Source organism: Sorex fumeus, unplaced genomic scaffold (assembly GCF_029834395.1).
Source record: "Sorex fumeus unplaced genomic scaffold, SorFum_2.1 ptg000055l, whole genome shotgun sequence".
Lineage (NCBI taxonomy): Eukaryota > Metazoa > Chordata > Mammalia > Eulipotyphla > Soricidae > Sorex > Sorex fumeus.
Window position 1 is genome coordinate 16,053,340 of NW_026606112.1, and position 27,439 is coordinate 16,080,778.

Here is a 27,439-nt window from a genome sequence, read left to right on the forward strand (position 1 = left end):
TGTCTGTACGCCAAGACCATAAATGTCAACACTATTGGAAATACACTTGCTACCCGTGATGTATTCGATATGACAAACACAGTAACAACAAAGTCTCCAATGGAGACATTACTGGGCCTGCTCGAGCAAATCGATGAACAACGGGAGGACAGTGACAGTGACAACTCTAAAACATTTAAAAACATGTTTAAACCCTTCCTGAAGTACTGCTTCCCCCCGGGGATTTCCTTTCACCATTGGCCGTATCTATCATTTCTCGATTCTCTTGCAGGCTGATCACTTCTTCAGAAATAGGTGACCAGTGAATAAGCTCCGCGTTTTGTGAGTAATGGTGACAGTGAAGCAGAGAGGTTCTGGCTTGCCCACGACAGTGCTAGTAATGTGCACCCCAAAAGATAGAGCCCTAGCAATGGGATCCCCACAGCCCTGTCTTCATCTGCTCAGGACACAGTGCCAGCTCTGGGTGACGGACAGAGTGGAGAGTGTCCCTGTGGGCCTGTTGGGTGTGACTTCTTAGCCACCTGTCCCCTGACCACACCTGGCTACAGAAAGGGCAGTTTCAGGAGATGAGCCTGACACCAGCGATCAGGAGTGTTTCATATGTGTTTTACCTGTCAATATTTCATTCGATTCATGGAACTAGACGTGGAAACTGTGGCACTGTGGGGATGTTTGTGTCCACTCCGGGTATACTTGATTAACCTTTCCTCTAAAGAAAAATCCTAGGACAGCCCTAATACACGATACTTAAATCTCAGTGTGTTTTAATTGACCTTTCAACGGGGAGACTGGTCACCTTTGAATGTGTTTATTGACTATTTGGGAAGTATTAAGTCTAGATTTTTTTTTTGGCTTTTTTTTTTGTGTCACACCCGGCAATACTCAGGGGTTACTCCTGACTCATGCACTCAGGAATTACTCCTGGCAGCACTCAGGGGACCATATGGGATGCTGGGAATCAATCTTGGTTGGCCGAGTGCAAGGCAAATGCCCTACCAACTGTACTATCACTCTAGCCCCTGGTCTAGATTCTTGACTGTAATTCATTCGGATTTTTCCCTCTTGTTGTGATATAAAGGCCCTCCCCTTGTTCATCGATTTGCTCGAGCGGGCCCAGTAACGTCTCCATTAGAGATTTTGTTGTTACTGTGTTTGGCATATCGAATACATCACGAGTAGCTTGCCAGGCTCTGCCGTGTGGGCGAGATACTCTCTGCCGGGCTCTCCTAGAGGGGCGGAGGAATCGAACTTGGGTCGGCCGTGTTGGCTGCGTGCAAGGCAAACGCCTTACCGCTGTGCTATCGCTCCAGCCCGTTGTTATATAGTTACATTAATTATTCTGACTTTTTGTTTGTTTATTTCTTTCTGCTTGGGGCCACACCTGGCTGGGCTTAGGGCTGACTCCTGGCTCTGCGTTCAGGAAGTCCTCCATTCTGAGGAGTTGGGGGATATGGGCCACTGGGAGATGAAACCAGGGTAAGGCAAGTGCCCTCCACAGCCCAAGTACTCTCTCTCTCCACGGCAGCGTCGGCCTCTTTCTAAGATCAGACTGCAGACCCTGGCTAATGCCCGAGGGCCCAGTGGAGAATGGGGTCGTTCAGTGCTCCGATCACCTCAGATGAGACAGCGCAGGGCCCCTGGTGTGCATAGAATCCACACGCAGGAAAACTGTGTCCAACCAATTTTTACCTTGTCCAGTTTCACTGGGTTAGGGGATAGAGGAGGTGAGCAGGAGAAGGTTGAGAGGGCTGCAGCATATGCTTGGCCGGTGGGAGGCCTGGGTTCGATCCGCAGCACCTCCCGGTCCCCCTCAAGCACTCTGCACTCCCAATCAAAGAGTCAGGTGGGGCCCTGCAGAATGCCGGTGGGCGTAGTCTGTATGTAAACAGCTCAGTAGAAAACGGGGATCATTTTCAGAGTCTGAGATGGAATGAAGATAGGAAATTCTTCTCCAATAAAATATTCCTCAAAGGGGAGAGAGTCTTGAATAGTACATCCACACCCACACACCAGCTATCTTTGCTTCACCCTTTGCACAAAATTCATTCAGGGTAGAGAACTCCAGGAACTGAAGCCCTGCTGTGAAGCACCACCCCCACCCCCACCCACTCCCCACCCCCACCCCACCCCCCCACACACACACTCACACACACACACACACACACACACACACACCCCACACACCCTCGCCCCACAATTAAAACTCTATGACCAACCCCCTAGCTAGAATCAAGCAGATAGATCCCTGATCGATCACTGAGGTTCGTCCAGGAAAAAGAAAAACTTCTCTGGATTGAACCAGTGAGCGTCCCTTCCCAGTGGAGTTTGAAGTCAAGTGTTTGGAGTCCTTATCTGTCAGAGCTGATGGGAGTCAAAGCACACTGTGATGAAGCGGAGGGGGCGTGATGACAGCTGCCCCTTCCAGCCATACCACACCTTCCCTATATATTCAGAGCCCAACTCACACCTTCTGTCCTTGACCTGCCTGCGCCCAGGGCACGGTGAGTACTTCTCCCCACCTGGTTCTGCTCCCTCTCTCCAGGAACTCTGCCCGGAGCCTTGGTTCACCGGTTCTTCCAGGCTGCCTTCCATGCTGCTTCCGGGGAACTGGGAAGGGCAACCTGGAGAAAAAGGAACAACCTTTTCCCGGTTTTCAGATGTTTCTTTCTTTCCTCCTGTTACTTATTTATTGGTTATTGGGCCACACTTAGCTGTGCTCACCTCTTCTTCCTCCTGGCTGGACTCAAGGGACCAAATGGGATGCAACGGATCTAATCCCGGTTGGCCTCATGCATGGCAAGTACTTTCCTGCTGAACTGTCCCTCCGGCTCCCCCAAGTTTTCAGCTTTTTCTTCTGTTCCTGCTACTGATATTGTTATGACTCTTACAGCTTTCAACGCACTTTGGGTTTTAAAATTGTAGATGGTCTGCGGTGATGGGGTGCTGGTGCGGAATTCATGGGGTAGAGGAAGGGAGTAGGAAGATGGGCCCCTTTCTTTGCTTCCTCATTGGCTCTGTAATCTCAGGGAGGACTCTGTCAGCCCCTGTGCCTCAGTTTCTCCAGAGAGGGCGAGTAGGACTGTCTCAAGAGTGTTTCCCGTGCTGAAAATCGAAGTTTGTATGGGGATGCAAGGCCGAGGAGCACGGGAGGGGGAGTTGAGGACATGGCTTATAGGATGTGCCTTGGGGTACTGAGTGTGGGGCAGGAACCCCAGGCCGGAGCTGCACTGATGAGGGCTCAGTATCCTCTGCTTGTGGATTCCATCACCTGAAGCTGCCCCTGCCCTGAGCCACCAGAGATGCATGTGTCAGCTCTGCCGGTGGGGTTTCACTTCTCTGCTCTCTCCTGCTCTCCCTGTGGGCGGTTCCTGAATCGGTTCCTGGTTGAACATTTGGGAAACATGCCTCGTTGGAGCCCCCATTGTTTCAGATTCATGAGTGTGTTAGGAACTCTTGGAGCGAACTAGCCCACAATAGCCCACAATAGTCCACAATAACTGATAGCGATCTCCGAAGGTCAGGCCTGGCTGGAGGTCTGGGTGTTAAACAGATTGTCCCTTCCAGTCCCACCCTGATCTAGAGTCTCCAGGAGACAAATTCTTAGGGGTAGGACGGATTGATGGTTGGGACTCTTAGATCCATGACTGATAAGAAAATAGTCCGAATTCTGTTCACTAGGAAAACTGTTTCTAGAAATAGGGATTTGCATTAAACTTGGCTGGAGGCGGGGGGGGGGGGGGGGGGGGGGGGGGGGGGAAATGCATGGTTGGTTGGGTGTGGAAGCCACCCAGCAGGGATCAGGAGCTATTCCTGACTCTGTGCTCAGGGGTCACTCAGGAGATCATCTGCAGCACCAGGGCTAGACGTGAGGTCACTGCAGGCCAGACATGTGCCTAAACCCCCTCACGAAACCTCTTGCATTCTCCTTCCTTCTTCATCCTCTTGCATTCCCCACCCTCCACCTCTACAAGGGGCAGGTGACAAGATCAATATTGGGAGTAGAAGGACAACCCAGTGAATTGCTTGACCCCAGTGAATAAAAGCTCTGGAGGACAGAGGAAGAACAAGAGAAGCACCTCTAAGATTTGCCCTTCTAACTTCCGAACAAGGGCAGTGCGTGATTTAGTTATACTTAAACGACAGGAATTATGTCAGAATACCAAATACCGATTGAAATGCATTCTGAGCAGACTTATTGACAGTGGACAGGACTGAAAAAACCCATGGCAGATGTCTATTTAAACCGTCATGGGAGGGAGGGGGGCATTCTGGGGCAGTAATATCGCAGGGAGGTGCTGGCCTTGCACACGGACACTGGGGTTCAATCCCCAGCAGCCCATGTAGTCCCCTGAATACCTCTTGGAATGATTCCTGAGTGCAGAGCCAGGAGTCAGCCCCAAGCATCACAGGGTTTGACCCCCGGGCCAAAAATAAACATATAAATCCTCATCGTGCCTCACGGTGAAACTAGTCAGCCCCTGTCCTGCTTTCTGCACCCCTGTCCTCCTTCCGTCACCACCTTGGCCTTTGAGGATAGCTGGGTGGAGTCTGAGGAGGGGCCCAAAGGCTCCAAGGCCCTGCTGATGTCCACAGCCCCTTCCCAGGAGGCAGGGTCCAGCCAATCCGCCACCAGGATGCAGCCGCCCACTGCTCCTCGAGCTTAGTGCTGTCTCTCCCGCCAGCCTGCATCCCGGCCTCCGTGTACACAGCCTGGGCAGGACTCGGCAGCCTACATGCTGCGGGCTGGGCTGCCCAGCACAGCCCCCTGCACAGGGATGTGCTTGGCCAAGCCCCTGGAACCCTGAGACCCCTCTGAGCCTGAGCGAGCTTCCTGCCTGGGTGTCATCAGCCAGATGTAGGTGCCATCCAGGGCCAGGTCCCGAGGCCCAATAGAGGTAGCGGAGGAACCATTTATGCTGCTCTGTCCCTGCGTGTTTGTGTGAAGAGATCAAACAGCAAGGACTAACACCGGTGCCCCTCGTCACCCCAACAACTGGCATCCCCTAACCCCAGCCCTGGCTCCTCCTGTCCTGACTGACTGCGGGTGTTGCCTCTCCCCACTGCCTCCTGACGCTTGATTCCACCCACAGACCATGGCTGTTCAGCCCGAGCTGCAGAACGCCCAGGCGAACGCCGGAACATACATCGAAGGGGGCCCCCAGCCCCCCGTGTCCGAGAGAGGCAAGGAGCTCGACAGAAGTAAGTGCCCCCACATTTCCCCAGAGCTCCCGGGAGGGACTCTGCGGAACCCACCCATGCTCACGACCCCTGTCGCACATTTGCCCAGATGACAGCGGGACCTCTGCCCCCAAGGGGGAGCTGCTGCCATCCCACTCCACAGTGGCACTCATCGAGGACCCCGTAGTCGACCCCTGGGATCTGCCCACGCTGCAGGACACGGGGCTCAAGTGGTCAGGTAAGCAGGGGCTGACACTGTCACCCCTCATCTCAGGCCAGGGCTCCTTGTCACCCCCTCCACCTTCCAGGCTCCAAGGCCCCTGCTGGGAACCTGGGGTAGGGCTGAGAGCCAGAGCGGGGGCGGGCGACGAGGGGGCCTCTGTGGCTCTTCCTTTCCCAGCAAAGGTGCTCCCTCACTCAGGGCTGACCCTCGCCCACTCTGGCTCCTGTCCCTGTCCTAGAGGCTTCCCTGCGGCCCTGCCCAGGAGCATGAGGAGGACGGGACAGGCCGAGCTGGGGGCCCACAGGCCGCACTGTATGGCTATGGATGTGAGGGTGTTTGTGCCCCCTGTGCCAGGAGGGGCTGGGCACAGTGTGGCCTGGAGACTCCGCAGCCGAGAGTGCCATCTCCAGGACCCGGAGGCCCGGGCATGTGCAGAGGACGTGGGTGGGGCCTTGTTGGGGTCACACGTGGGCCCTGGGGTGCTGGCGCTGCCCTCTCCGCGCCCACACTCAGCAGGGCCAGAGCTGCCCGGGCCTCTGAGCATGGAGTGCGGGGCTGCGTGTGCCCCCACAGTGGGGTCCCCTCTCCCTGCCCCACCTCAGCAGGAGTGCCACTGACCCCAGCCCTGGACGCATCCACATGCCTTGTGCATGGGAGTTTTCATTTCTAGCGTGAGGGGTTTTGTGAGCTTTTTGCCAATCTTTATTTATTTCTTTTTCTCCAGAGAAAGATACCAGAGGGAAGCTCCGCTCTGTGTTTGAAGGGATCGGGAAGCTCATTGCGCTCCTCCTGTTTCTTTACTTGTTCGTGTGCTCCCTGGACGTCCTCAGCAGTGCCTTCCAGCTGCTCGGAGGTAGGCAGGCAGTGGGTTGAGGGGTAAGAGTCCCCAGCTGTGGGTCCAACAGACCCAGCTCCACCTGTGGCTTCCTGGGGTACCTGAACACGGGAACCCTCTAGGTCATTTGTGTTATCTCTGCTCTATTAAAGAAGAGAAAACCAATCGAAGGGCTCAGACGGGGCACAGGTGCCTGCAGATGGGAGCAGGGACTGGTCCAGAGCTTGTGTTGGTCTAGAAGGATCAGAGACCGTGGATTTTTGTCTCCCTGGTGTCTGACTTGCTGTGTCCCTGATTCTGGTGGTAGAGGAAGGATCCCATGGGACAGTGAGCCCATGAGAAGCCTCTGGCCCTCACTTCCAGTCCCCTGGATGCAGGTGGCATCATTGGGGGCTTTGCCCCTGACTGTTGGCTGTTCAGCTCCACCCCTGGGCCCTGTCTCCTGGATCACATGCACTGGGGTGTCCACGGACGGTCTGAGAGGCCAGTTCCCAAGTGACGGGGCTGAGCCTGTGGGTAGGGGAAGGCAGAGGAGGAGGGAGACGTTTCCCTCTTGGAGGTTCCATCTGCTGAGCCCGGAGCTCACCCTGAGACCTTCCTAAGGGCCTGGGGAGCCGGGCTTAGTGATTGTGGGGGGGAAGGCGGGGGGAGGGGCAGAGGGAAGATACTCCTGTACTCCTGTCCCCCTGCCCCTGCATGGCTGAGGGTCCTCCCCTACACACACACACACACACACACACACACACACACACACACACACACACAGACTTGGCTGTGACATCTATCCTTTGTTTTTCAGGAAAAGTGGCCGGACAGTTCTTCAGCAACAACTCGATTATGTCCAACCCGGTGGCAGGGATGGTGATCGGGGTGCTGGTGACTGCCCTGATCCAGAGTTCCAGCACCACTACGTCCATCATCGTCAGCATGGTGGCCTCGTCACGTGAGTCCAGGCCCAGCAGCCCAGACATGTGCCAGGTTTCTCACAGCCAAATGGTATCTGCAAGGGTGCACTCAGGATACATCCTATGCCAGGCTCTATTGCCTGGGGTTCCAGGCCATATCCTGGTCTCATTCCCCTGACATTGCTCTAAAAGTGGACCCTAATGCTTGCAGACTCAAGTAGACTTTGCATTTTCTGCCCTTAACACTACTAGCACCCATGTTGCTTTATGATTTAACCTAAGCAGCTGTTATATTGAAATAGAGTATTCCACTGTCCCCTTGTGGTAGCTGTATTTCAAATATCACTTCTTCTTTGTGACCGTGTTGGACAAGACCTACCTATTCCCTTCATTGGTTCTTGGAATGCAGCATTATAAGAACATCACACTTTGGCATTCCACGTTTCATAGCGTAGACATTATGAGTACATTGCACTCTGACTGAGCTTCTGGAGCAAGTGCCAAACTTGAACTGACCTGATAATTGCTCTGGGCTTAGTTGAGACTTTTCCAATATAAATAGTAGAGTTCTTAAACACCTCCTGCTGTCTTTTAAGCTGCCTTGTATTTGTCATGGGGAGAAGAAATGAATTACAAAGGCATTTAAAACGGGTTCAAAGAAGGGTCTTGCAGAGTCTGTGGATTCCCTGGAATTGCATGCTGGGACTATGGGCGTCCCTAGGCACGGTTCCATGGGCCTCAGCCCATGTGCTCATCAGAGCCCAGTGGGGTGCAGCCCCCCCCAGATGAGCAAGTGTTGCAAGATAGGGAGACCTTCCTGCCTGGGGCCACCTGCCAGGTTGCTCCCTCCACGCCTAACCTGGTCCCTGCCTTCCATCCCCAGTGCTGACCGTGCGGGCCGCCGTCCCCATCATCATGGGAGCCAACATCGGCACGTCCATCACCAACACCATTGTGGCGCTCATGCAGGCCGGGGACCGCAGTGAGTTCAGAAGGTAAGAGACACCAAACCCGCCCGGGTCAGCCCAGCTCCTTGGGTTTGGCAGTTGGTGAATCTCCCTTCCTCTAGCCAGTGGGTGCTCACCCGGCCCAATGCAGCTCCCGGAAGGAGCCACAGTGAAGGAAGGCTGGAGGCTGGGCCCACACTCTGACCAGTAGGTTCAATCCCTGACCTGCAGAGTGGTGGGTGTTAGAGGGGCCGAGAGCGTATGGCAGTGTGAACTCGGGCAAGCTTGGGATAGGATGGAGAAGGGCATACAAGGTTAATAAACTACCCAGCAGCGAGGCTCTGAGCAAGCCACTGTCTTGATTTAGGGTAGTAAAGACTTTACCAGAATTTTATGACCCTCTAAGCAATCTCTCCCTTGGCTATAACCAGGAGCAAGACTTGGTCAGGCCTATGTGACAGTGGAGACCTCTAACTCATTGGCAATCATTAATATCATATCAAAATCAGGCCCACCTGTGTCAAGATCCACCCGTCCAGATCCCCACTCCCCGTGCTCGTGGGATTGTCTTCTCCACTTCCTCGTTTCCTCAGTGAGCACTTCCTTTATCCCCCGTTGGGTACTTTTTCTCCCTCCCCTTCTTTTTTTTTTTTTCATTTTTGGGTCACACCTGGCACTGCACAAGGGTTATTCCTGGTTCTACACTCAGAAATTACTCCCGGTGGTGCTCAGGGGACCATATGGGATGTTGGGGATCGAACCTGGGTCGGCCACATGCAAGGCTAACACCCTACCTTCTGTACTATCTCTCCAAGCACCCTTCCTTACCTTCTTAAATCAATTCTTGCTTACATTATTTTATGCTCACCACAAAATCCTGCTGGGGGTGGAGGTGGGGGAACACCATGACTAAGGACCCAGGAGGCTGCGTGGGTCCACCCCGCCTCATGTTTCATCTGCAGGGATAAGCCACAGTGGCCGCTGCAAAGCTGTGTTTAAGGCTTGAAACCTCCACCCCCCCCCCCCCCGCCCCCGGCAGGTAAGAGCTCAGAGAGCGGCCAGGAGCTGAGTTGGGCCCCCTCAGAGCAGCCTCATCTGGAGGCTGACCTGCAGGGGGTGAGACTCCAACAAGGCCACTCAGCACAGGGACCTCTGCCCATGGAGAGTAGTGATAGCTCCCACAGCCTGCACTGGGAACCCCACCCAGGCCTCTGCCACCGTCCTCGCCCAATGCCCACAGAAGGTGAACCGTGCACCCTCACGGTTGTGGGGTCTGAGAATGGGGTGGTTGTAGACAGGGAATCTTTTTCCCTCCAAGTGCTTGAGGTGAGTAGCCAGCATCTCTCCCAGCCTCTCTTCTAACTCACCTGGGCTTTCTGAGTTGATTGAAGTATAACCAGTGTCCAGCCTCCCTGTGCCTCTGGGCTTGGCCCGTGGGCATCACCATTGGTGATGGACGTAGCCACAGGTCTAGGGGACATCAATTTCCTCCTTTGGTGACTGGCAGCAGCAGAGGACCTGTAAGCTCTGATTGATCTAAACCTCCCAACTCCCTGATGAAATGCTTCAAAGTTCTCAGCAATAATATACACAGCCCATGGTATTGATTTTGAGGAATGGTGTGGGCTTGTCATTCTGTGCTCCTCCATTCGATTCCCGCAGCAGTGACTGGGCATTATGAATCTTGTGGTCCATCCATGGTTTCTTGTTTCAGACTATAGGTCCTTCTACTGGTGATACTGATTTTTGTCTCCAGATAGAAAACATGAATATAAACATATACAATCTCTGAAGAAGCCTGAACCTAATGACATGACTGATATAGGCTATCCCATTTCAGATCTTTAAATGCATGGCTGTTATTTTTTTTTTTCACTTTATAGATAGATGATAGACAGATAGTTACTTCATGCTGTAAAACACCTTTCCCCCCACTGGTTTTGGGGCCACATGCAGCAGTGGTCAGGGCTTACTTTACTATGCTTAGGGTTTACTCCTCATCATGAGGTGCTCAGGGAAAGATGGGATGCCAGGAATCGAACCCAGGTTGGCCACCCTGCTATGCTATTGCTTTAGCCATCCAACACACTTTTAAAAAAAATTTAATTTTAGGGCCTGGAGTGATAGTACAGCAGGGAGGGCGTTTTCCTTGCAGGCGGTCAATCCGGGTTCAATTCCCAGCATCCCATATGGTCCCCTGAGCACCTCTAGGAGTAATTCTTGAGTGCAAGCAGGAGTAACCCCTGAGCATTGCCAAGTGGTCCAAAAAAGTAAAAAAAAAATTTAATTTTGGGTATTTTGATTGAAATACTGTCAATGATAGGGCTTCATGCATACAAGTTTCCAACCCCACACCCTCCACCAGAGTGTCTGCTTCTCCTCACCACTGCCTCAGGCTCCCCTCCCACTCACCCCTGCCCCTCACCTCCCGTGCTGGGTAAGTTCAGTTCTGTTGACCATTTTTCAGGTTCCCTGTCTCTGGCTGGTTGCTGTTTCTTTACTGAGTTTCTCTATATCCCACATAAGAGAAAGATCGTTCCGTGTCTGTCCCTCTCCTGACTGGCTTCACTCACACGGTATGCTTGGGAAGGAAGTTCTTTATTTCTGATGGTTTGGATTATGTCCTTAGATTTCTAGAACAATATTTGTGATATCAAGCACATGTAACTTCCTAAAATGTTTTTCCATGTACAATGAAATATTTTTGTCACTTTGCATGGTTAAGTGTTATAAAAAGTATCTTAGTGACCTCTCCTGAAGAATAAGTTTCTTCCTGGCATATTATTTAATATGCTAAATGAAAACTTTACCTATTTCCTGTTATTAGTGACTTTAAACATTTCCACTCTGATATTCACTAACTTTTTTTCTGTTTATGTCCCATTTGGATTTGATTGTTTCTGACATCTAGTTACACTTAAAGAAATTCATTTTTATTGTTTTTTAAATTTTTCTTTGTTTTTCTTTTTGGGTCACATATGGCAATGCACAGGGGTTACTCCTGGCTTTGCACTTAGGAATTATTCCTGATGGTGCTCGGGGGACCATATGAGATGCTGGGAATCGAACCCAGGTTGGTTGCGTGTAAGGCAAATGCCCTACCTGCTGCACTATCACTTCAGCCCAAAATTTTTTATTTCTTGGTTTGGGGCCACACCTGGTGGTGCTCAAGGGTTACTCCTGGCTCTGCATTCAGGAATTTCTCCTAGTTGTGCTCAGGAGACCATATGGAATGTTAGGATCAAACCCAGGTTGGCCACATGCAAGGCAAGCACCCTCCACGCTGTACTATCACTCCAACCCAGGAATTTATTTATTTTTTTTTAGGAGAAAAAAAATGCAATGTTTTCTAATTGCTATGTAGGATGGAATTCAAGGAAATGTTCTGTGTACATGTAGATTGTTGGAACTACCTCTGAAGACTGCCTCAAATTCTCCTCACCCCATTACAAAAAAAAAAAAAAGCAAAAAACCCAGGGGTTACTCCTGGGTCTACATTCAGTAATAATTCCTGGCAGGCTCAAGGGACTACATGGGATGCCAGGGAATGAACCCCGGTTGGTTGCGTTCCAAGTAAGCACTATATACACTATACTATTGCTCTGGCTCCAGACTGCCTCAAGTCTTATCAGTCTTAACATCTTTTACAAGAGGATTAAGACTACTGGTCAGCTATTTACTGATAGCGCTTCATATGGATTTCCATGTTTTCTTTTTCTTTTTGAATGACTTAGTTTTATTTATTTAAAAAAAATTTTAAACGAATCACCATGGGGTACAGTTACAGACTTACGAACTTTTGTGCTTAAGTTTCAGCCATACAATGATCGAGTGTCAATACCTTCACCAGTGCCCATTCTCCACCACCAATGATCCCAGTACCCCTCCCATCATTCCCACCCAATCTTTCCCACCCCACCCTGCCTCTGTGGCAGGGCATTCCCTTCTCTCTCTCTCTCTCTCTCTCTCTCTCTCTCTCTCTCTCCTTATAAGGGTGTTGGATTTCCACATTTTCAACAAGTCTTCAATATGCATGATTCAAAGAAGGACTGATGGAATCCTCTCAAATAGCAGTCCCTGAGCTCACTGTACAGCTGTCACACCTCCAGTCCCCTTTCCCTAAGAGACCCAAGAGCTGCTTCATCTGGGAAGGACTCTGCCTTGCAGGGGAAGACAGGCCATAGGTAGTGCCCAAGCAGTCGACTCTGAGCCCTTCGGCTTCAGCAATCAGTATCCTCATTGGTTCAAGGGGCTCTGACTAGCAGCCATGGATTTGTCTGGGAGAGCAAAAATGAGGCCTACACATGATACACGGGGGTGACACCTGGCAGCTGACAGCACAGGGGCCTGTCTAGAGTGATGCCCATTTGCTCTTTGACTCACAAGCCTGTTGACCTGGGTGGGGTTCCCTTCTTCAGGGCTTTTGCAGGCGCCACCGTCCATGACTTCTTCAACTGGCTCACAGTATTGGTGCTCTTGCCCCTGGAGGCTGCCACGCATTACCTGGAGATCCTGACTGACTTCGTGTTAAAGTCCTTTGACTTCCAGAATGGAGAAGATGCCCCGGCCCTCCTGAAGGTTATCACTGACCCCTTCACGAAGCTCATCATCCAGGTAACAAGGTTACCTCCTGAGGGCCAGGAGCTCGATCCTTCCCGACCCCCCTCTCTTCCTCAGTGGGGCAGAAATAGCGGAGAAGCACAGGGGCCTTAACACTGTTCTTTACATCTGGAAACAGACAAATGAGGTGGATATTTAGGACCATTTGATAAAGTAATTCTTCTTTTACCTGACTTTAATAACAGTGTGGCAACTTTATTGGAATTGGTGCAGGAGGTGGCACATCTTGAGTTAAGTTCTCAAGACTATTGGACACTTGAAATCACTTGTCCCACTTTCTGCCAATCCACCCCCCTTGGTCACTGATAAGATTATGCTCTAGCCTAAGGGAATGATGACTGCCCTCCTACTGGACCATCTCACCCTCCGGTCATGTCACTGAAATCAGTATGAGCAACCTAGTAGATACTGCCGTCATCATTTTGATCATTGGGTTTGCTCTCTCAATGGATGATCAGTGAAAATCTATTGCACATCAGATTTTTATTCATTTCATCAAGTAATTGTGATCCTCAGCAGAGTACTCTCATGTGTGTTGAGTCTCAGTTGTATCACAGGAGCTCCCAATGAGGCTCATGACCTCAAAGTCCCAGCATCAACAAATTGTGTCCTTCCCTCATCAGTTCTAAGAATTTGCTGACTCTCTCCTACTTCTATTCTCAGCTGGATGGAAAAGTTCTCAATCAGATTGCACTGAATGATGCTGCTGCCCAAAATAAGAGCATGACCAAGATTTGGTGCAAAGTTTTGACCAAAGTGGTAAGTTCCTAAAGGGACCACTGGCTTGTGGAATACTTGTGCCTGTATTTTAAAGCAAACCTTTCACTGATAATAGTCAAATAAAAAGGAAGGGAAAGAAACATTTGGAAAACTGGAAAGATCAATACTGACCAGTGAAATCCTTAAGCTTCTGTAATGGACAGAAAGGATAATCAAGACACATGACCATACCTCATGTGCATGTCCCTTAGCTAATCTTTGGCTGCCTCTGTTTCAAAGTACAGAGAAAACAATGAAAATAGCACCTAACACTCCAGAGGTGTGTGGTCCTCCCTTGTCACTAAATTGCCTGTGTTCCCACAAAAAGTGAGTCCTATGGTCATATTTCTATTTTCCTCCAGACCCAGGTGAATGTCACTGTGCCGTCACCTCATAACTGCACCACCTCTGCCCTCTGTTGGACCAATAGTTCTCATACCTGGACCATCAAGAATATCACCCAGCAGGAGAACATCGACAAATGTGAGTGGGTCTGGGCAGAACACCAGCCACTGGGAAATCTCTCTGGGGTGCTGGTGGCTGCTGCTTGCCTCTGAGGGTCGCCAAAAGTAGGGGAAGAATAGTAAGTCACTGGGCACAGACCCAACGCTGCGGCTTGAACTAGAGCTGTCACAGCAGAGGAAACCAAGACATAGATGACAGATGATTTGTCCCCAAGGAAGGTGAGAGCTAGGAGCTGAAGCCAGGGTCTCTTGCAGACCCAACCCCAACCCCAGCCCAGAGTCAGTAACATTGACCGTGGGTCTCGACGCCCTTTGGCGGGACTCTGCGGAAACTCTGCAGAGAGAGAGGACATCAGATCCAAGGAGATGAAGAGCAAGGACAGACACTCCCACCCTCCTCCACTCACAGCCTCCTGGGAAGTAGGAGCCATGCAGGGCAGTGGACTGTCGTCCTGAATGCGGCCCCTGAAACTGTACAACACCTGACACCACAGTTCTTCTAATCCTCCCTTTCACATCCAGATTACCTGTCTGCTCTTCTCCTTTCCAGTCCTGCACCTTCACTAGCTCTGAGCATGAGACCTTCAGGGTCCTGGTGTGGTTATCACTCAGAATCCAGAGAACTCACCACCCCTGCAGGCACTAGCCTGTCACTAGACAGATTCAGCAACACAGCCATGGGTTGATGGAGTCTGGCGGGGACTGCCAGGGAGTTTGGAAGACGAGGAGTTTCAGAATGGGCAACACTCCCCTCTGACTTGGTCACCATTCCCTCTTTGTCCTTGAGACCCTTTCTTGACGTTATCCTCAGGGCCATGAGTAAGCACAGCACAGGCTTTAGAGACAGGTCAGCTGGGCGGGAGGCCTGGCTCTACCCCTGCCTAGCCTGTAACTTCAGGGATTTCACTCCATGCCCCAGAGAACAGCCTTGGGACTGCCATCATCTGCAAGGGAGGCTGGGATGCGGGCTGTCTTCTGGGTAGCCACGGGTCTAGCTCATAAGCAGGATTTACTACCAGGGAGCAAAGGACGTTGGGGATAAGTATATGGCCTTAGGTTGCACCTTGTTCCCTAATGAGGGCTCTCATGGTCTCCTCAGGCCGGCACATCTTTGTGAATTTCAACCTCCCGGACCTGGCTATTGGCATCATCCTGGTGATTCTCTCTCTGATGGCCCTCTGTGGCTGCCTCATCATGATTGTCAAGATCTTGGGCTCCATGATTCAGGGGCATGTGGCTGTTGTCATCAAGAAGACCCTCCATGCTGGTATGTGTGGTGTCCCCTGTTTGTGTCTTGCAGAGGGTAATGTTGCTGTAACATTCTTAGCTCTCTCATTCTGGCAATACCTGACTGTGTGGAGTTTCTCTCTTGATTGATGAACCGTAGAAACTGATAAGCCATTTTCACTTGAAGTATTTCTTGGGTGCTTTCTGGGGAGAATTTCTAACACCTGATCTTAGATGGTGATTTGAGGAAGAAGCAGCAAAACAGATCCATGAGCTGGAATATCCGTCCTGCTGCCTGCCAGGTTTCATTGAGTTTAGACTACAGTACCTGAGCCTGCGGTACCCTTAGGAGCTGAGCAACAGTGCCAACCTGGGCTCCATTTCCTTTTAAATTTTTCTCTTCCCCTGCCCCCTTTTTTTTCTTTTTTGTTTTTTGGGCCATATCTGCTGGTGCTCAGGGGTTACTCCTGGCTTTGTGCTCAGAAATCACTCCTGGGGCACTCAAGGGACCATGTGGGATGCTGGGGATCAAACATAGGTAATGTGCAAAGCAAGTGCCTTACTTGCTTTCAGACCCATTCTCTTCAACTTTTCACAAGAAAAAAATGGTTCTGGCTAATACATCAGCTTCTTGGGTAACCAGCGGGCACTAGGCAAAAGGAGATCCAGATATGTATGGCATCCTGGCCAGCAGACCCACCAAGCCAAGGACATGGCCAGGCTTGAACTCAGTGAAATGTCACTGTCACTGTCACTATCCCTGTCCTCCCATTGTTCATCAATTTGCTCGAGCGGACCCAGTAACATTGTGAGACTTGTTACTGAGTTTGGCATATCGAATACGTCATGGGTAGCTTGCCAGGCTTTGTCGTGTGGGTGAGATATACTTGGTAGCTTGCCGGGATCTCTGAGAGGGGCAGAGGAATCGAACTCAGGTTGACCGGGTCGGCCACGTGCAAGGCAAACTCCCTACCTGCTCTGCTATTGCTCCAGTGAAATGGGTATAAGAAAGTCTGGCTCCTAACATTGCCAGGAAGTAGAATGAGGGTGGTCTGAGCAAGCTTGCGGACTGCCTGGCCTGGAGGGTCTAGTCCTGTGCCCATGCTGCCTCTAGCTGGCTGGTGGAGCTTGGAAGCAGCTGCATTCCTACATCTTCTTTAGGGTAGATCATAATGTTTGTATGTCTTGGCATCTTGGCATACCTGGTAGGTGGAGGTATGTGATGCTGGGAGATCATGCTGGGAGGAAGTTTGGGAGTTTTACTCTTAAGAGCTGTGAGAGAGGAGTGGACGTGGGGGTGTTTTCAACACAGTTTAGCTGCTGTGGCAGATGAGCTTAGATGGGTGGAGAACCACGAGACTCTGGTTCTTTCTTCTCTGTAGGCTGATAGGTCAGGGTGCAGAAGGTCCAGTTCTGCTGATGTTCTGTTCTATGACTTGTCTCTGTGTCCCCACAAAGATGTGAGAGTACAGAGGAAGTGAGCGTTCTCCCGTGAGAGCTGTAATCCCTTTACAGGAGCACCAGCCCTGTCACCTCTTCACCTGCCTACGGTCCCACCTGAAAACAGTCATACTGATGGTTATTATTTCAATGAGGAAATTGATATGGGTGGAGGAGGGTATGAACATTTAATCTGCAAAAAATGGGATCAGCATTTTAGTGTATTCTAGTGTGTGTGGGGGGAGGGACGGGGAGGCAACACATTGGTGGTGCTCAGGGATCACTCCTGATGGAATTCGGGAACCATTATGTGGTCACTTGTCACTTGTCATCCTGTTGATCATCGATTTGCTTGAGCAGGCGCCAGTAACAACTCCATTCATTCCTGTCACGTGCTAGCGTAGCCCAGTGTTATATTGGGGGCTTTTTCAAGGTCAGGGGAATGAGGCCCATTATTGTTACTGTTTTTGGCATATCGAATACAACATAGGTAGCTTGCCAGGCTCTGCTTGCCGAGAGTATGGGATACTCTCGGTAGCTTGCCGGGCTCTCCGAGGGGGACGGAGGCTTTTGGGGTGGTCATTATGTGGTACTGGGCATCAAACTCAGGTACAAGGCAAGCACAACCCCCTCACTGTGTTGTCTCTCCATCCAGTGACTATGTTTTTGTATTAAAAAATCTCACCACATCCTTGTCTACCATATGAATTACACCATAAAAGGATTCTCAATTCCACTTCTCCAAATCCAATTTCCTGCTGAAGGCCAAGCGCTGGGGTGGAGGTCAGCTACAGACTCAGCCCTCTAGCCTAGACTTGGCACCTGGGTCCCCTGCCCAAGATAGGTCTCCCGAGAAGAGTTGTGATGGACCTCATTTCTGTCTTCCAGACTTGCCCTTTCCCTTCGGCTGGCTGACCGGCTACCTGGCCATCATCGTGGGGGCCGTGATGACCTTCATCGTGCAGAGCAGCTCAGTATTCACGTCGACTCTGACTCCACTCTTTGGTGAGCTTCCCTCCTGGTCTCTAGCTCTGGCCACCATCAACCTGGCACGATTTCCTGCAGCTTGAGCTCTGTGCTTCATGTTCCCCCCAGGTCTCGGCGTGATCTCCATTGAGAGGGCGTATCCACTCACACTGGGCTCCAACATCGGCACCACCACCACCGCCATCATGGCTGCCCTGGCCAGCCCAGGCAACACTCTGAGAAGTTCACTCCAGGTCAGAGAGTGCCACATGGGGAGGGGTCTTTGAGGGAGATGGGAGGTGGGGTCCTCTCCCATCAGTGGTTTTCCAAGTATAGAGTGTCTATAGTGTCTAGTGTCTAGAGTTTCCCAACTATAGAGTGTCCAGCTTTTCTTTGTCATGTCCCAAATTATGATGTGGGGAAGAGGAAATATGGGGACAGCTTGCAGAAGGATTTAATCTGGATTCCTTAGAGATATAGAATGATTCCCATTCTGTTTATTTTGTTTGAAGGCCACATACAGAGGTGCTCATTACTCCTGGTTCTGTACTCGCAGACCATTCCTGGTACACTCCTGGTACCATATAGGGTGCTGGGGATTGAGTCTAGGTCAGCTGAGTGCAAGGCATGCACCCTACCAACTATACTATTGCTCCAGCCTTTACTGCCAAAACACTCAATTAAACACTGGCAGTGGGTCAGAGACACAATATAGGCGGTAAGGCCCTTGTCTTGCATGCATCTACCATGGCTGAAAGCCTGGTTCGAATCCTCAGCATCACATAGAGTCCCCTGACTGCAGCCAGGGCGAACTCCTGAGCATAGATGCCAAAATCACCCCGAGTATTGTTTTCTTGGCACTACTGATAGCACAACGGGTAAGGCGTTTGCCTTGCATGTGGCCAACATGGCCGACCCGGGTTCGATTCCTCTGCCCCTCTCGGATTGCCCAGCAAGCTACCGAGAGTATCTCGCCCTCACGGCAAAGCCTGGCAAGCTACCCGTGACATATTTGTTATGCCAAACACAGTAACAACAAGTCTCACAATTGGTTGTGAGATGTTACTGGTGCCCACTCGAGCAAATCCATGAACAACGGGAGGACAGTGCTACAGTGCTACTGCTACAGTTCAGTGCTACCCCTACTGCCAGAAAAAACAAAAACAAACACACAGGCAGAGCAGTGCTTCATAGAGGCTGCGTTTCTGAGAAGCACAGACAGAATTTTCTGTCTCCATATCCGCATTGAGGGACCCCATTCTACCTGCCTTTGTTCAACAATGGACAATCTCCAGGCCCCTAAAATAACATTCTTTGAGCATCCCTCTTCATAAGGAGGTTGTGACCTGGTGTTGGCATTATCGGAAGAACCAGGGGATCTCCCTTACCTGGATTCTCCAAGAGAGCTTCACAAGGGATCTTACTCTTGCAGTCTCTGTTCCACCATTTCCATACTAAATCACCCTGGACAAGTTAAAACTATTTTTTTTTCCGGGAAATTCCCAAGAACTGTTAGAGGCATAGGGTCCACTCCCAGCTATACTCAGCCAACTGGGCTAGCAGTTCAATGGTAGGACACAAGCCTGCATCCCTGCCAGGACACTAGGGTAACAGCCTGCACTGCTTGAGAAGTCATCAGTGCGAGGAACTGAGCCCACATCACACACATGCTAGACTCATGTCAAAGTGTGGCACTATCTCCAGGCCCCGAATTTCTTTAAGAATCAGTGTCTCCATGTGAAAAGTGGAGAACAACGCCTATCATTAGGACTGCCTAATCACTAATTATTTTTTAGTAGCTAAATTTTATTTTTTGTTTGGGGGTCACACCCAATGATGCTCAGGGCTTACTCCTGGCTCTGCACTCAGGAATTAACTTCTGGCAGTAATTACTGCTCTGGGACCATATTCTGGTCCCAGGAATGAAATCCAGGTCAGCTGAGTGCAAGGTAGGAACCCTACCCACTGTCCCATTTCTCCAGCCCCTATTTTGTGTTTTGTTTTTCTTTCAGAAATAGAAAAGTAATGAACAACAGAAGAGAAACTCCCCTACTGGGAGGAACTTACTATAGCTCTAAGTTCAGAGGCTAGAGTTTTAAAAGTATAAAAGAAAACAAAACCAAACCCCATGAAAATCTTAGTTTAGGGGTGCTTGGATTGTTCCTGGCCTGGTGCTCAGGGGTCACTCCCTTCCGTGCTAGGAGAACCAGACAATGGCAGTACCAGGAAAATCTATTTTAATATGATTTTAGTCCATTATCTCAATGTGCAATCAAAGTTTAAACAGTGATCTATTTACTGTCTTTTTTTAGAATTTAAGTGCGCTTTTCACTTAGGATGCGTAACCGCATTTCCAGTGCTTAGTGGAGGGATAAAGATGGTGGGTGCATATTGACTGGGGCTGCTCCAAAGTCAGAGGCCTGATGCCTGGCACCTAGTGGACACACGCGGGAGGTAGATGAGCGACAGACCCAGTTAATGAGGACGGACTCCTTGTCTGCCTGTGCAACTCGGAAAACAGCTTTGCCTCCCATTTAGTCCATGGCCATGATCCCTTGGGGATGATGGTTTCAAGAGCTGAGATGCTGGTTCCCTTTCACAGCGATCATTCTATAAACGACCGCTGCTGCTGGTGCCGTGATGTTTTAGTACGGGGAACTATCTTTCCGGCACTCTCCCTCCCCCAGACGGTGCCAGTGAGAAGTGTCCAAGTTGTGTGTTAGCTTCTTCTGTCCACCAGTACATGGTAGACCCTTGTTCAATCCACAGCACCACACATGGTCTCCCAAGCCCCGCCAGGAGTGACTCCTGAGTGCCCTGGAGTAAACCCTGAGTACTACTGGGAGTATCCCCTGAAAACACAAAATAAAAACAACTTCAGGTGGGCTATAATATAGTGGGCGTCACCCTCCAAATACATAGTGGGCCATTGCATGAGGTGTGCTGGTCCTACTGGGCTGGAAGGAGGTGCCTGTAAGTGACTCCTTGTCCCCCCCACAGCCCCACTCACCCTTCCCCCTCTGTGTTGTGTTGCAGATTGCCCTGTGCCACTTTTTCTTCAACATCTCTGGCCTCTTGCTGTGGTACCCCATCCCCTTCACCCGCCTGCCCATCCATCTGGCCAAGGGGCTGGGCAACATCTCCGCCCAGTACCGCTGGTTTGCTGTCGTCTACATCATCGTCTTCTTCTTCCTGATCCCGCTGGCCGTGTTCGGGCTCTCGCTGGCAGGCTGGCAGGTGCTGGTGGCCGTGGGGGTGCCCATCATCTTTGTGATCGTGCTGGCAGTGTTCATCGGGCTCCTGCAGTCCCGCTGCCCGGGGATCCTGCCCAAGAAGCTCCAGAACTGGGACTTTCTACCCCTGTGGCTGCACTCGCTGAAGCCCTGGGATGAGGTGGTCTCCAGGCTCATAAGCTGCTTCCAGAAACGTAGCAACAGGTGCTGCGGGAAGCTGGAGGAGGTGCAGGGAGAGTCCAACAAGACTGCCAGGGGCGTGGATAACTTGGCCATGAGCAAAGAGGCTCCAGATGGCATCCATCTGTCCCAAGTGAAAAGCTTGGACATGAGTACTATCTTGCACAGCACAGCTTTGTAAGAGTTTCCCAGAGGCGGGTTGGGACCCTTTGGTCACTCAGGACAGGGGCCCTGTCCCTGTTCTGCCCATCTCTCCCCCTCACTGGGATTTGTTCCCCACTGAGAAACGGGGTTGTCATCAGCCCTGATTCACCCTTAGCTTAGACAATCAGCCTGCCTGGTGCTTTGATGGCGGCTCCCCACCCACAGGGAGAGGGTTTGGCAGAGACACTAATCAGAGGGAAGGCCACTCCCACCCAGCACACAACTGGAATGGCCAATGGGACCCGGATTTAGTCTCAGGCCAATATTTTTTGGAAGGAAATGGGGTGGGGGAGGGGAATTTTTGGAAGATATTTGTTTTCTTTTCAAGCTTTCAGATTCATCTTTGTAACCACATATTACAGCAGAAGGTTCAACTGCTTTTGGCAGTAAGCTTAATAAGACCAAGTTTAATTATGGAATTGATCTGGGCTCTGGGAACGGACCAGGGCTCTTAAGCTTTTAACCATAACATCAAGTCTCTAATAGATGAACAAATAAACAAGACTGGACACTGAAACTGATACTTAGTCTTTGGAGGTGGGGAGTTGAAAGGGAAGGGATCCTGCCTCTAATTGCTGACCAGAAGGCTGAGGAGAAGGGGTGATCGTGATAGGCAAACACAAGCTGTCTGGGTTGTCTAGAAAAGGGACAAAATCGGATCCAAACTAGAACCAGACTACTATTCCTGGATAAAGCACTGAGAAGGAACACAGAGTCCTGGAAGGATGGAAATGGAAGGTTTGGAAAGGGGAAGGGAAAGGGAGGTGTCACACATGTCCCCCTTTCTCAGGCCACTAGTGTGCCCACCATTACATTCCTTCTGCCAGCCCTAGAGATGGAAGTGGAGATAGTCCATATTTACACTGGGGAACCGGAACAGGGTCCAGGTTCGGTAAGAGACCAGAAGGAGTATTAAGTGATCTCAATTCCAAGCAGTGCAAGAACCTGTTACTCAAGAGGCGTGGGAAGGAGACCGTTTCCTCCCTTTTTCTTCACTTTCTTGATGTTAAAAAAGAGGCAAGTGGGGGCTGGAGTGATAGTCCAGCATGTAGGGCATTTGCCTTGCACACAGCTGACCCGGGTTCCAACCCCCGCATCCCATATGGCCCCCAAAGTACAGACAGGAGTAATTCCTGAATATTGCTGAGGTGTAGCCCATAAACAAACAAAAGAGGCAAGTGACGTGACCGGCCACTCGACAGCCGAGCCCTCTGCATGGACCATTGTGTCTGGAGAGCAGGTACAATGCACTCCGTCACCCCTTAATCCATGCACCTGGACTGGGGGCTGCTGACAGGTAGGTGAAGATAAGCAGAGCAGTGCCATGGCACCATGAGCATTGAGGCTGTGGAAGGAGAATCCCTGAGGGGCTGGGTGATGCCTGAAAAGACCTGAAAGGACAAAAATGGCCAGGAGGGTTCCCCTGGTGTCCACTACTGTGGTGCTGACACCCTCTTACTTTGCTGTTCTTTTGCAACTTCTCAAAGGTGCCTATGCGTACACACACAAATACATGCACACACACGCGCACACACACACACCACACACACACATTTTGTGTTGAGTTGAGGCTCTCCCTTCCCCAAAGGTTTGCTTCAGTTGAGAGCCGCTGCTGCACAAGACCAACCCTGTTCAAGGGAAACCCTGCAGTTCTGGGGGAGTCCTGGATACAGGGCAAGGCCAGGATGTGGGACATGGCACTTCCCAGTGTGCCCTACATTTCTACAGGGGCTCCTCACCTGGGTAGGGCTGGCTGCCTGGGGCCGGCAGCTTACCTGCTGTGCCCTTGCCTGAGTTCCTAGGATGGGAGCACCAAGATTCAGGGCCTGGTTGTAAGAACCCTTTGGTCTCTGGGTGCGTGAGCTTGTGTGAGAAACTGTGCCCGGGTCTCTGGCCTTTCACAGGACCAGAAATTTCTCTTCTACCAGGGAAGGAAGGAGGTTTAACATTTTATTTTATTATTATTTATTTTTTTGTGCCATATCCAGCAGTGCTTAGTTAGGGTTTACTCCTGGCTCTGTGCTGAGAGATCCCTCCAGGCAGGGCTTGGGGGTTTTATTAATTTAACCATTTATTTATTTTTACCTATTTTTTTAAAGTTTTTTTTATTTTAATGAATCATTATGAGATATATTTACAGACATTCATGATTGCATTTCAGTCAAACAATGTTCAAGTATCCATCCCTCCACCAGTGCCCATTCTCCAACCCCAATGTTCCTAGTATCCCTCCCCGCACCCCCACCTTTCCCACCTCCTGCCTCTGTGGCAGTAACAATCCCTCTTACTCTCTCTGTCTTTTTGGGTGTTATGGTTTACAATACAGGTAACAAGAAATCATGTTTGGTCCATAGTCTACTTTCAACATGCATCTACTATCCCGAGAGAGCCCTCCAACCATCATTTATTCCGTGTTCCTCTCTCTACCCCAGCTGCCTTTTCTGGCTTGGGGGTTTTATATTCGGTGCCAGGAACCAAACCTAGGTCAGACACGGTGTAAAGATTGGCCCCAGACATTTTAATAATGTCTTTGTGCTCTGTACACACAGGAGTTCCCATGAAATGAAGTAGATCTGCCTACAACTCTGTTTTAAATTTTTTTGACTGTTGGGCCACACTCAAGAACCTTGGAAAGAACCACTTAATTCTCTCCTTTTTTTTTTTACTTGGGGGGAAGGTGCACACCCAGCTGTGCTCAGGACTTACTACTGGCTCTGCACCCTTGAATCACTCCTGGCAATGCTTGAGGGACTGTAAGGGATGCCAGGGATCAAACCTGGGTTGGCAGCATGCAAGACAAGCACCCTACCCACTATATCTCTCAAGTCTCCTGAGATTCATTTTTGTTCCATTTCAAAGTCAAGTGCATAGTAGTGACTGAAGTAAAGTGCCGTCCTTTCAGTCTTACATCAGATCCCAGAACACACTTTGTCTCCAAAATGCTGAGTGCCCTTTGCTTCCTCACTGCGTCTTAGCCCCATCATCTTTGAACTATCCCAGGTCAAGTTGAAAATGAATCACAGAGCTCTTGTCCGGCTTATACAAAATTATCAACTCAATTCTTGCTTGTGTGACCTGGGATTATCGCTTTACTATTCTTACTTAGTTTTTAAAAACCATCGGGAACTAGAGTTATAACAAACAAACAAACACTGTCCTCCCATTGTTCATCGAGTTGCTCGAGCGGGCCCAGTAACATCTCCATCGTGAGACTTGTTACTGTGTTTGGCATATTGAATATGTCACGGGGAGCTTGCCGTGAGGGCGAGATGCTCTCGGTAGCTTGCCGGGCTCTCCGAGAGGGGTGGAGGAATCGAACCCGGCTCGGCCGGACTGGCTGCACACAAGGCAAATGCCCTACCGCTGTGCTATCGCTCCAGCCGCGCGGTATTTATATGGCAGTGCGAGCGAGAGTTATAAAATTATTCATTATTAAGTTTCAGGCACACAGTGTTCCAATAGCTGTGCCCACTTCTCCCCACCAATGTCCCCAGTTTCTGTCCCATTCCCCCATCCTGGCCATGTGACAGACACTTTCCCCGTCCCACACTATTCTAGTGTTTCCTTCCCTAGTTTATTCCCATCCCATCCCACTTCAGGATAGCTTTTTGACTTGCCTTTTTTACTTTGAAAATAAATAAGCCCTGAGAAGCTTATTTTTCACAACAATTATATGTTAGCATCTTACGTTTTAAGGCTCAAATATATACCAAGAAGGCACATGGGACCGCGATATTATAATGACCTTATTTTTGGCTTCTCTGCTACCAGGATCCTAAAGTTCCTGTTTATTTTACCTTCTAACTTGTGCTTTTTAAGTCCAGTGAGAAAGCAGAGCATACATTGAACTTGATCATGGAAGAAGCAGACACATGGCCACTGTTTCTTTCTGCCCCACTCACAGAAGCACCAGCCAGGTCTCCTAAGTAAACCAGTAGGCACAAGTGAGTGTGGTAGATCTTCAGTTGAGCAAGCAGAGGGAACTGATAACCCAAGACTCCACACTATTCATTCAACCCAGAACTTTCATCCAATGCAACTGAAAGCTAACAAAAGGAAGAAGAAAAGAAACAAGACACCTATTATATCCTTTCTCACCTGTGTTGGCTTCCTTCTTGCTGCTTTGCTGCTTCCCTTCCCTCCCTCTTCCCTTAGAGAATGGGTGCTGGTGGAGGGATGGGTACTCTATCATTTTATAACTGAAACCCAAGCACAAAAATTTGTAAGTCTACAACTGTACCTCGGGGCTAGAGGGAGAGTACAGCGGGTAGGGCATTTGCTTTGCACATGGCCGACCTGGGTTTGATTCCCAGCATCCCATATGGTCTGCTGAGCACCGCCAGGGGTAATTCCTGAGTGCAGAGTCAAGAGTAACCCCTGTGACCCAAAAAGCCAAAAAAAGAAAAAAATTTACAACTGTACCTCATGGTGTTTCATTAATAAAAATTTAAAAAAAAAATGGCCCACATGGCAAGAAAAGGTAAAGGTAAAGGCCCTCCCGTTGTTCGTCGATTTGCTCGAGCGGGCCCAGTAACGCCTCCATTGGAGACTTTGTTGTTACTGTATCTGGCATATCAAATACATCACGGGGAGCTTGCCAGGCTCTGCCCTGTGGGCGAGATACTCTCGGTAGCTTGCCGGGCTCTCCGAGAGGGACGGAGGAATTGAACTCGGGTAGGCCATGTTGGCTGCGTGCAAGGCAAGCGCCCTACCGCTGTGCTATCGCTCCCCATGCACATGGCAAGAAATGAATAAAAAAAAAAAACCACCAAGTTCATTTTGTGCAGTGCTTTGTTTTCGGCAGGAGCTTCAAAATGAGTTGTAAGCTTTTAGTGATATAAGCGTAAGAAGCTCTTGTGTTTGAGTTTGAAGCTGACCTTCTACAATAGAAAGGTGAATGCTAAAAATCATGCCAATAATTTAAATCCAACATCATTTTGCCCACCTTGCATACCTTTAAAGAGAAATTTTGGAAAAATTGGAGAAAGCATGAAAGAAAGTTCCTTATTTTGATCCCTGTTATTAAAATCCGCCCTCCTCCAACACACACACACACACACACACACACACACACACACACACACACACACTGCTGCTGCTGCTGCTGCTACTGGAGCTTCCACCAATGATGTAGCTATCCTGGGTGGGAGTGAGAATGGTGATGACGATTGAGGCCAGGAGCCCTCAGGCTCTTAGGAATTAAGATCCAGGAGCCTCCCCACCCCCACCTTTCCCTGTAATTGGAAGCAGCACACTTTCACTCTTTCTGGGTTTGATTATCATTTATTTTTCCCTTCCCACAACCAGTAAAAAAAAAATACAATCAACACAGGTACATGGATCTGATTTTTAAAAAAACATCAGAGTGCAGCGGCCCGACCCAGGTTTAACTTATATATGTACAGAGCATGTGGCCTGAGCATGGGGCGTGGCCGGGCGTGGCAAGGGGAGAGGGCAGAATTACAAAACATAGAAAGGGGGAGTTTGCTTTTCTTTACATTTCAGAGTAGAACCCGGCCTCGTTTCCAAATGAGAGTACTATACAACAACCACACTACTATATACTGTATAACTTAGGAAAACGCTGTACAGGTGCGTGACTATAAATATAGAGTACAAATGGCTCTGTTGGGGAATTGGAATCTACATGGGCAGAGGAGGACTCAGTTTGGTATCCCCAACCTAAAAAGATCGTGGGCAATCTAGGGCTTGGGGGAGCACTGGGTCTTAGAGTCTGCACACTAACACCCTTTTCTTAGGACACAAGTAAAATTCCATCACTCGTGAGAGAGAATTTGGATTGTAGAGGGGAAAGAGCAGGGGAGTAAAAAGACGGAGGTGTAAATGTGATAGGGGGCTCTGAAAGGCACAAAGAAGGCATTTGGGACAGGAAGGAGCAAACCACCAGAGCCCATGGACATGCCAGGACCCTACTGTTACCCGAAGACCTTCGTTCCATGGCTTACAGTCCTTCCTCTTTCTACTTTCGTAGAAAAGTTTGGTGAGTGGTAGGTGAATGGCTGGCTGGCTGGCTGAGTGGGTGAGTAGATGCATCAATGCATGGATGAAAGGATGGAAGGAAGCTAAGATGCTGAAAACTCAGCATCGGGAGTGATGAAAATGAGTGTTCCACAGAGGAGAAACGAAGGGATGTTCCATACTAAGGTGCTTGCTGGGATTTCAAGTGGCAGGAGTAGAGAGAACCACCATATCTTACTCCTAAAGACTCAACAGGGATTATTTTAATCTGGCCAAGAG

General features: G+C 50.0%; 1 protein-coding gene across 1 annotated transcript; it reads left to right on the forward strand.

Moving 5' to 3' along the window:
* The first annotated feature begins 5,093 nt into the window (after positions 1-5,093).
* On the forward strand, positions 5,094-21,158 carry LOC130033982 (sodium-dependent phosphate transport protein 2B-like). Its single transcript, XM_056125577.1, has 12 exons — positions 5,094-5,199; positions 5,288-5,416; positions 6,126-6,254; positions 7,036-7,179; positions 8,025-8,136; positions 12,507-12,702; positions 13,372-13,467; positions 13,830-13,950; positions 15,031-15,198; positions 17,487-17,603; positions 17,694-17,818; positions 20,601-21,158. The coding sequence occupies exons 1-12, from the start codon at positions 5,094-5,096 to the stop codon at positions 21,156-21,158; spliced, it is 2,001 nt and encodes a 666-aa protein (XP_055981552.1).
* The last annotated feature ends 6,281 nt before the right edge of the window (positions 21,159-27,439 follow it).

What these genes read in the sequence shown, in the direction of transcription:
- LOC130033982 (XM_056125577.1), top strand. Translation starts at nt 5,094, where the DNA reads ATGGCTGTTCAGCCCGAGCTGCAGAACGCCCAGGCGAACGCCGGAACA. An exon ending in TCACGAAGCTCATCATCCAG is followed by an intron (nt 12,703 to 13,371) that starts GTAACAAGGTTA and finishes TTCTATTCTCAG; the next exon opens with CTGGATGGAAAAGTTCTCAA. An exon ending in CTCTGAGAAGTTCACTCCAG is followed by an intron (nt 17,819 to 20,600) that starts GTCAGAGAGTGC and finishes GTTGTGTTGCAG; the next exon opens with ATTGCCCTGTGCCACTTTTT.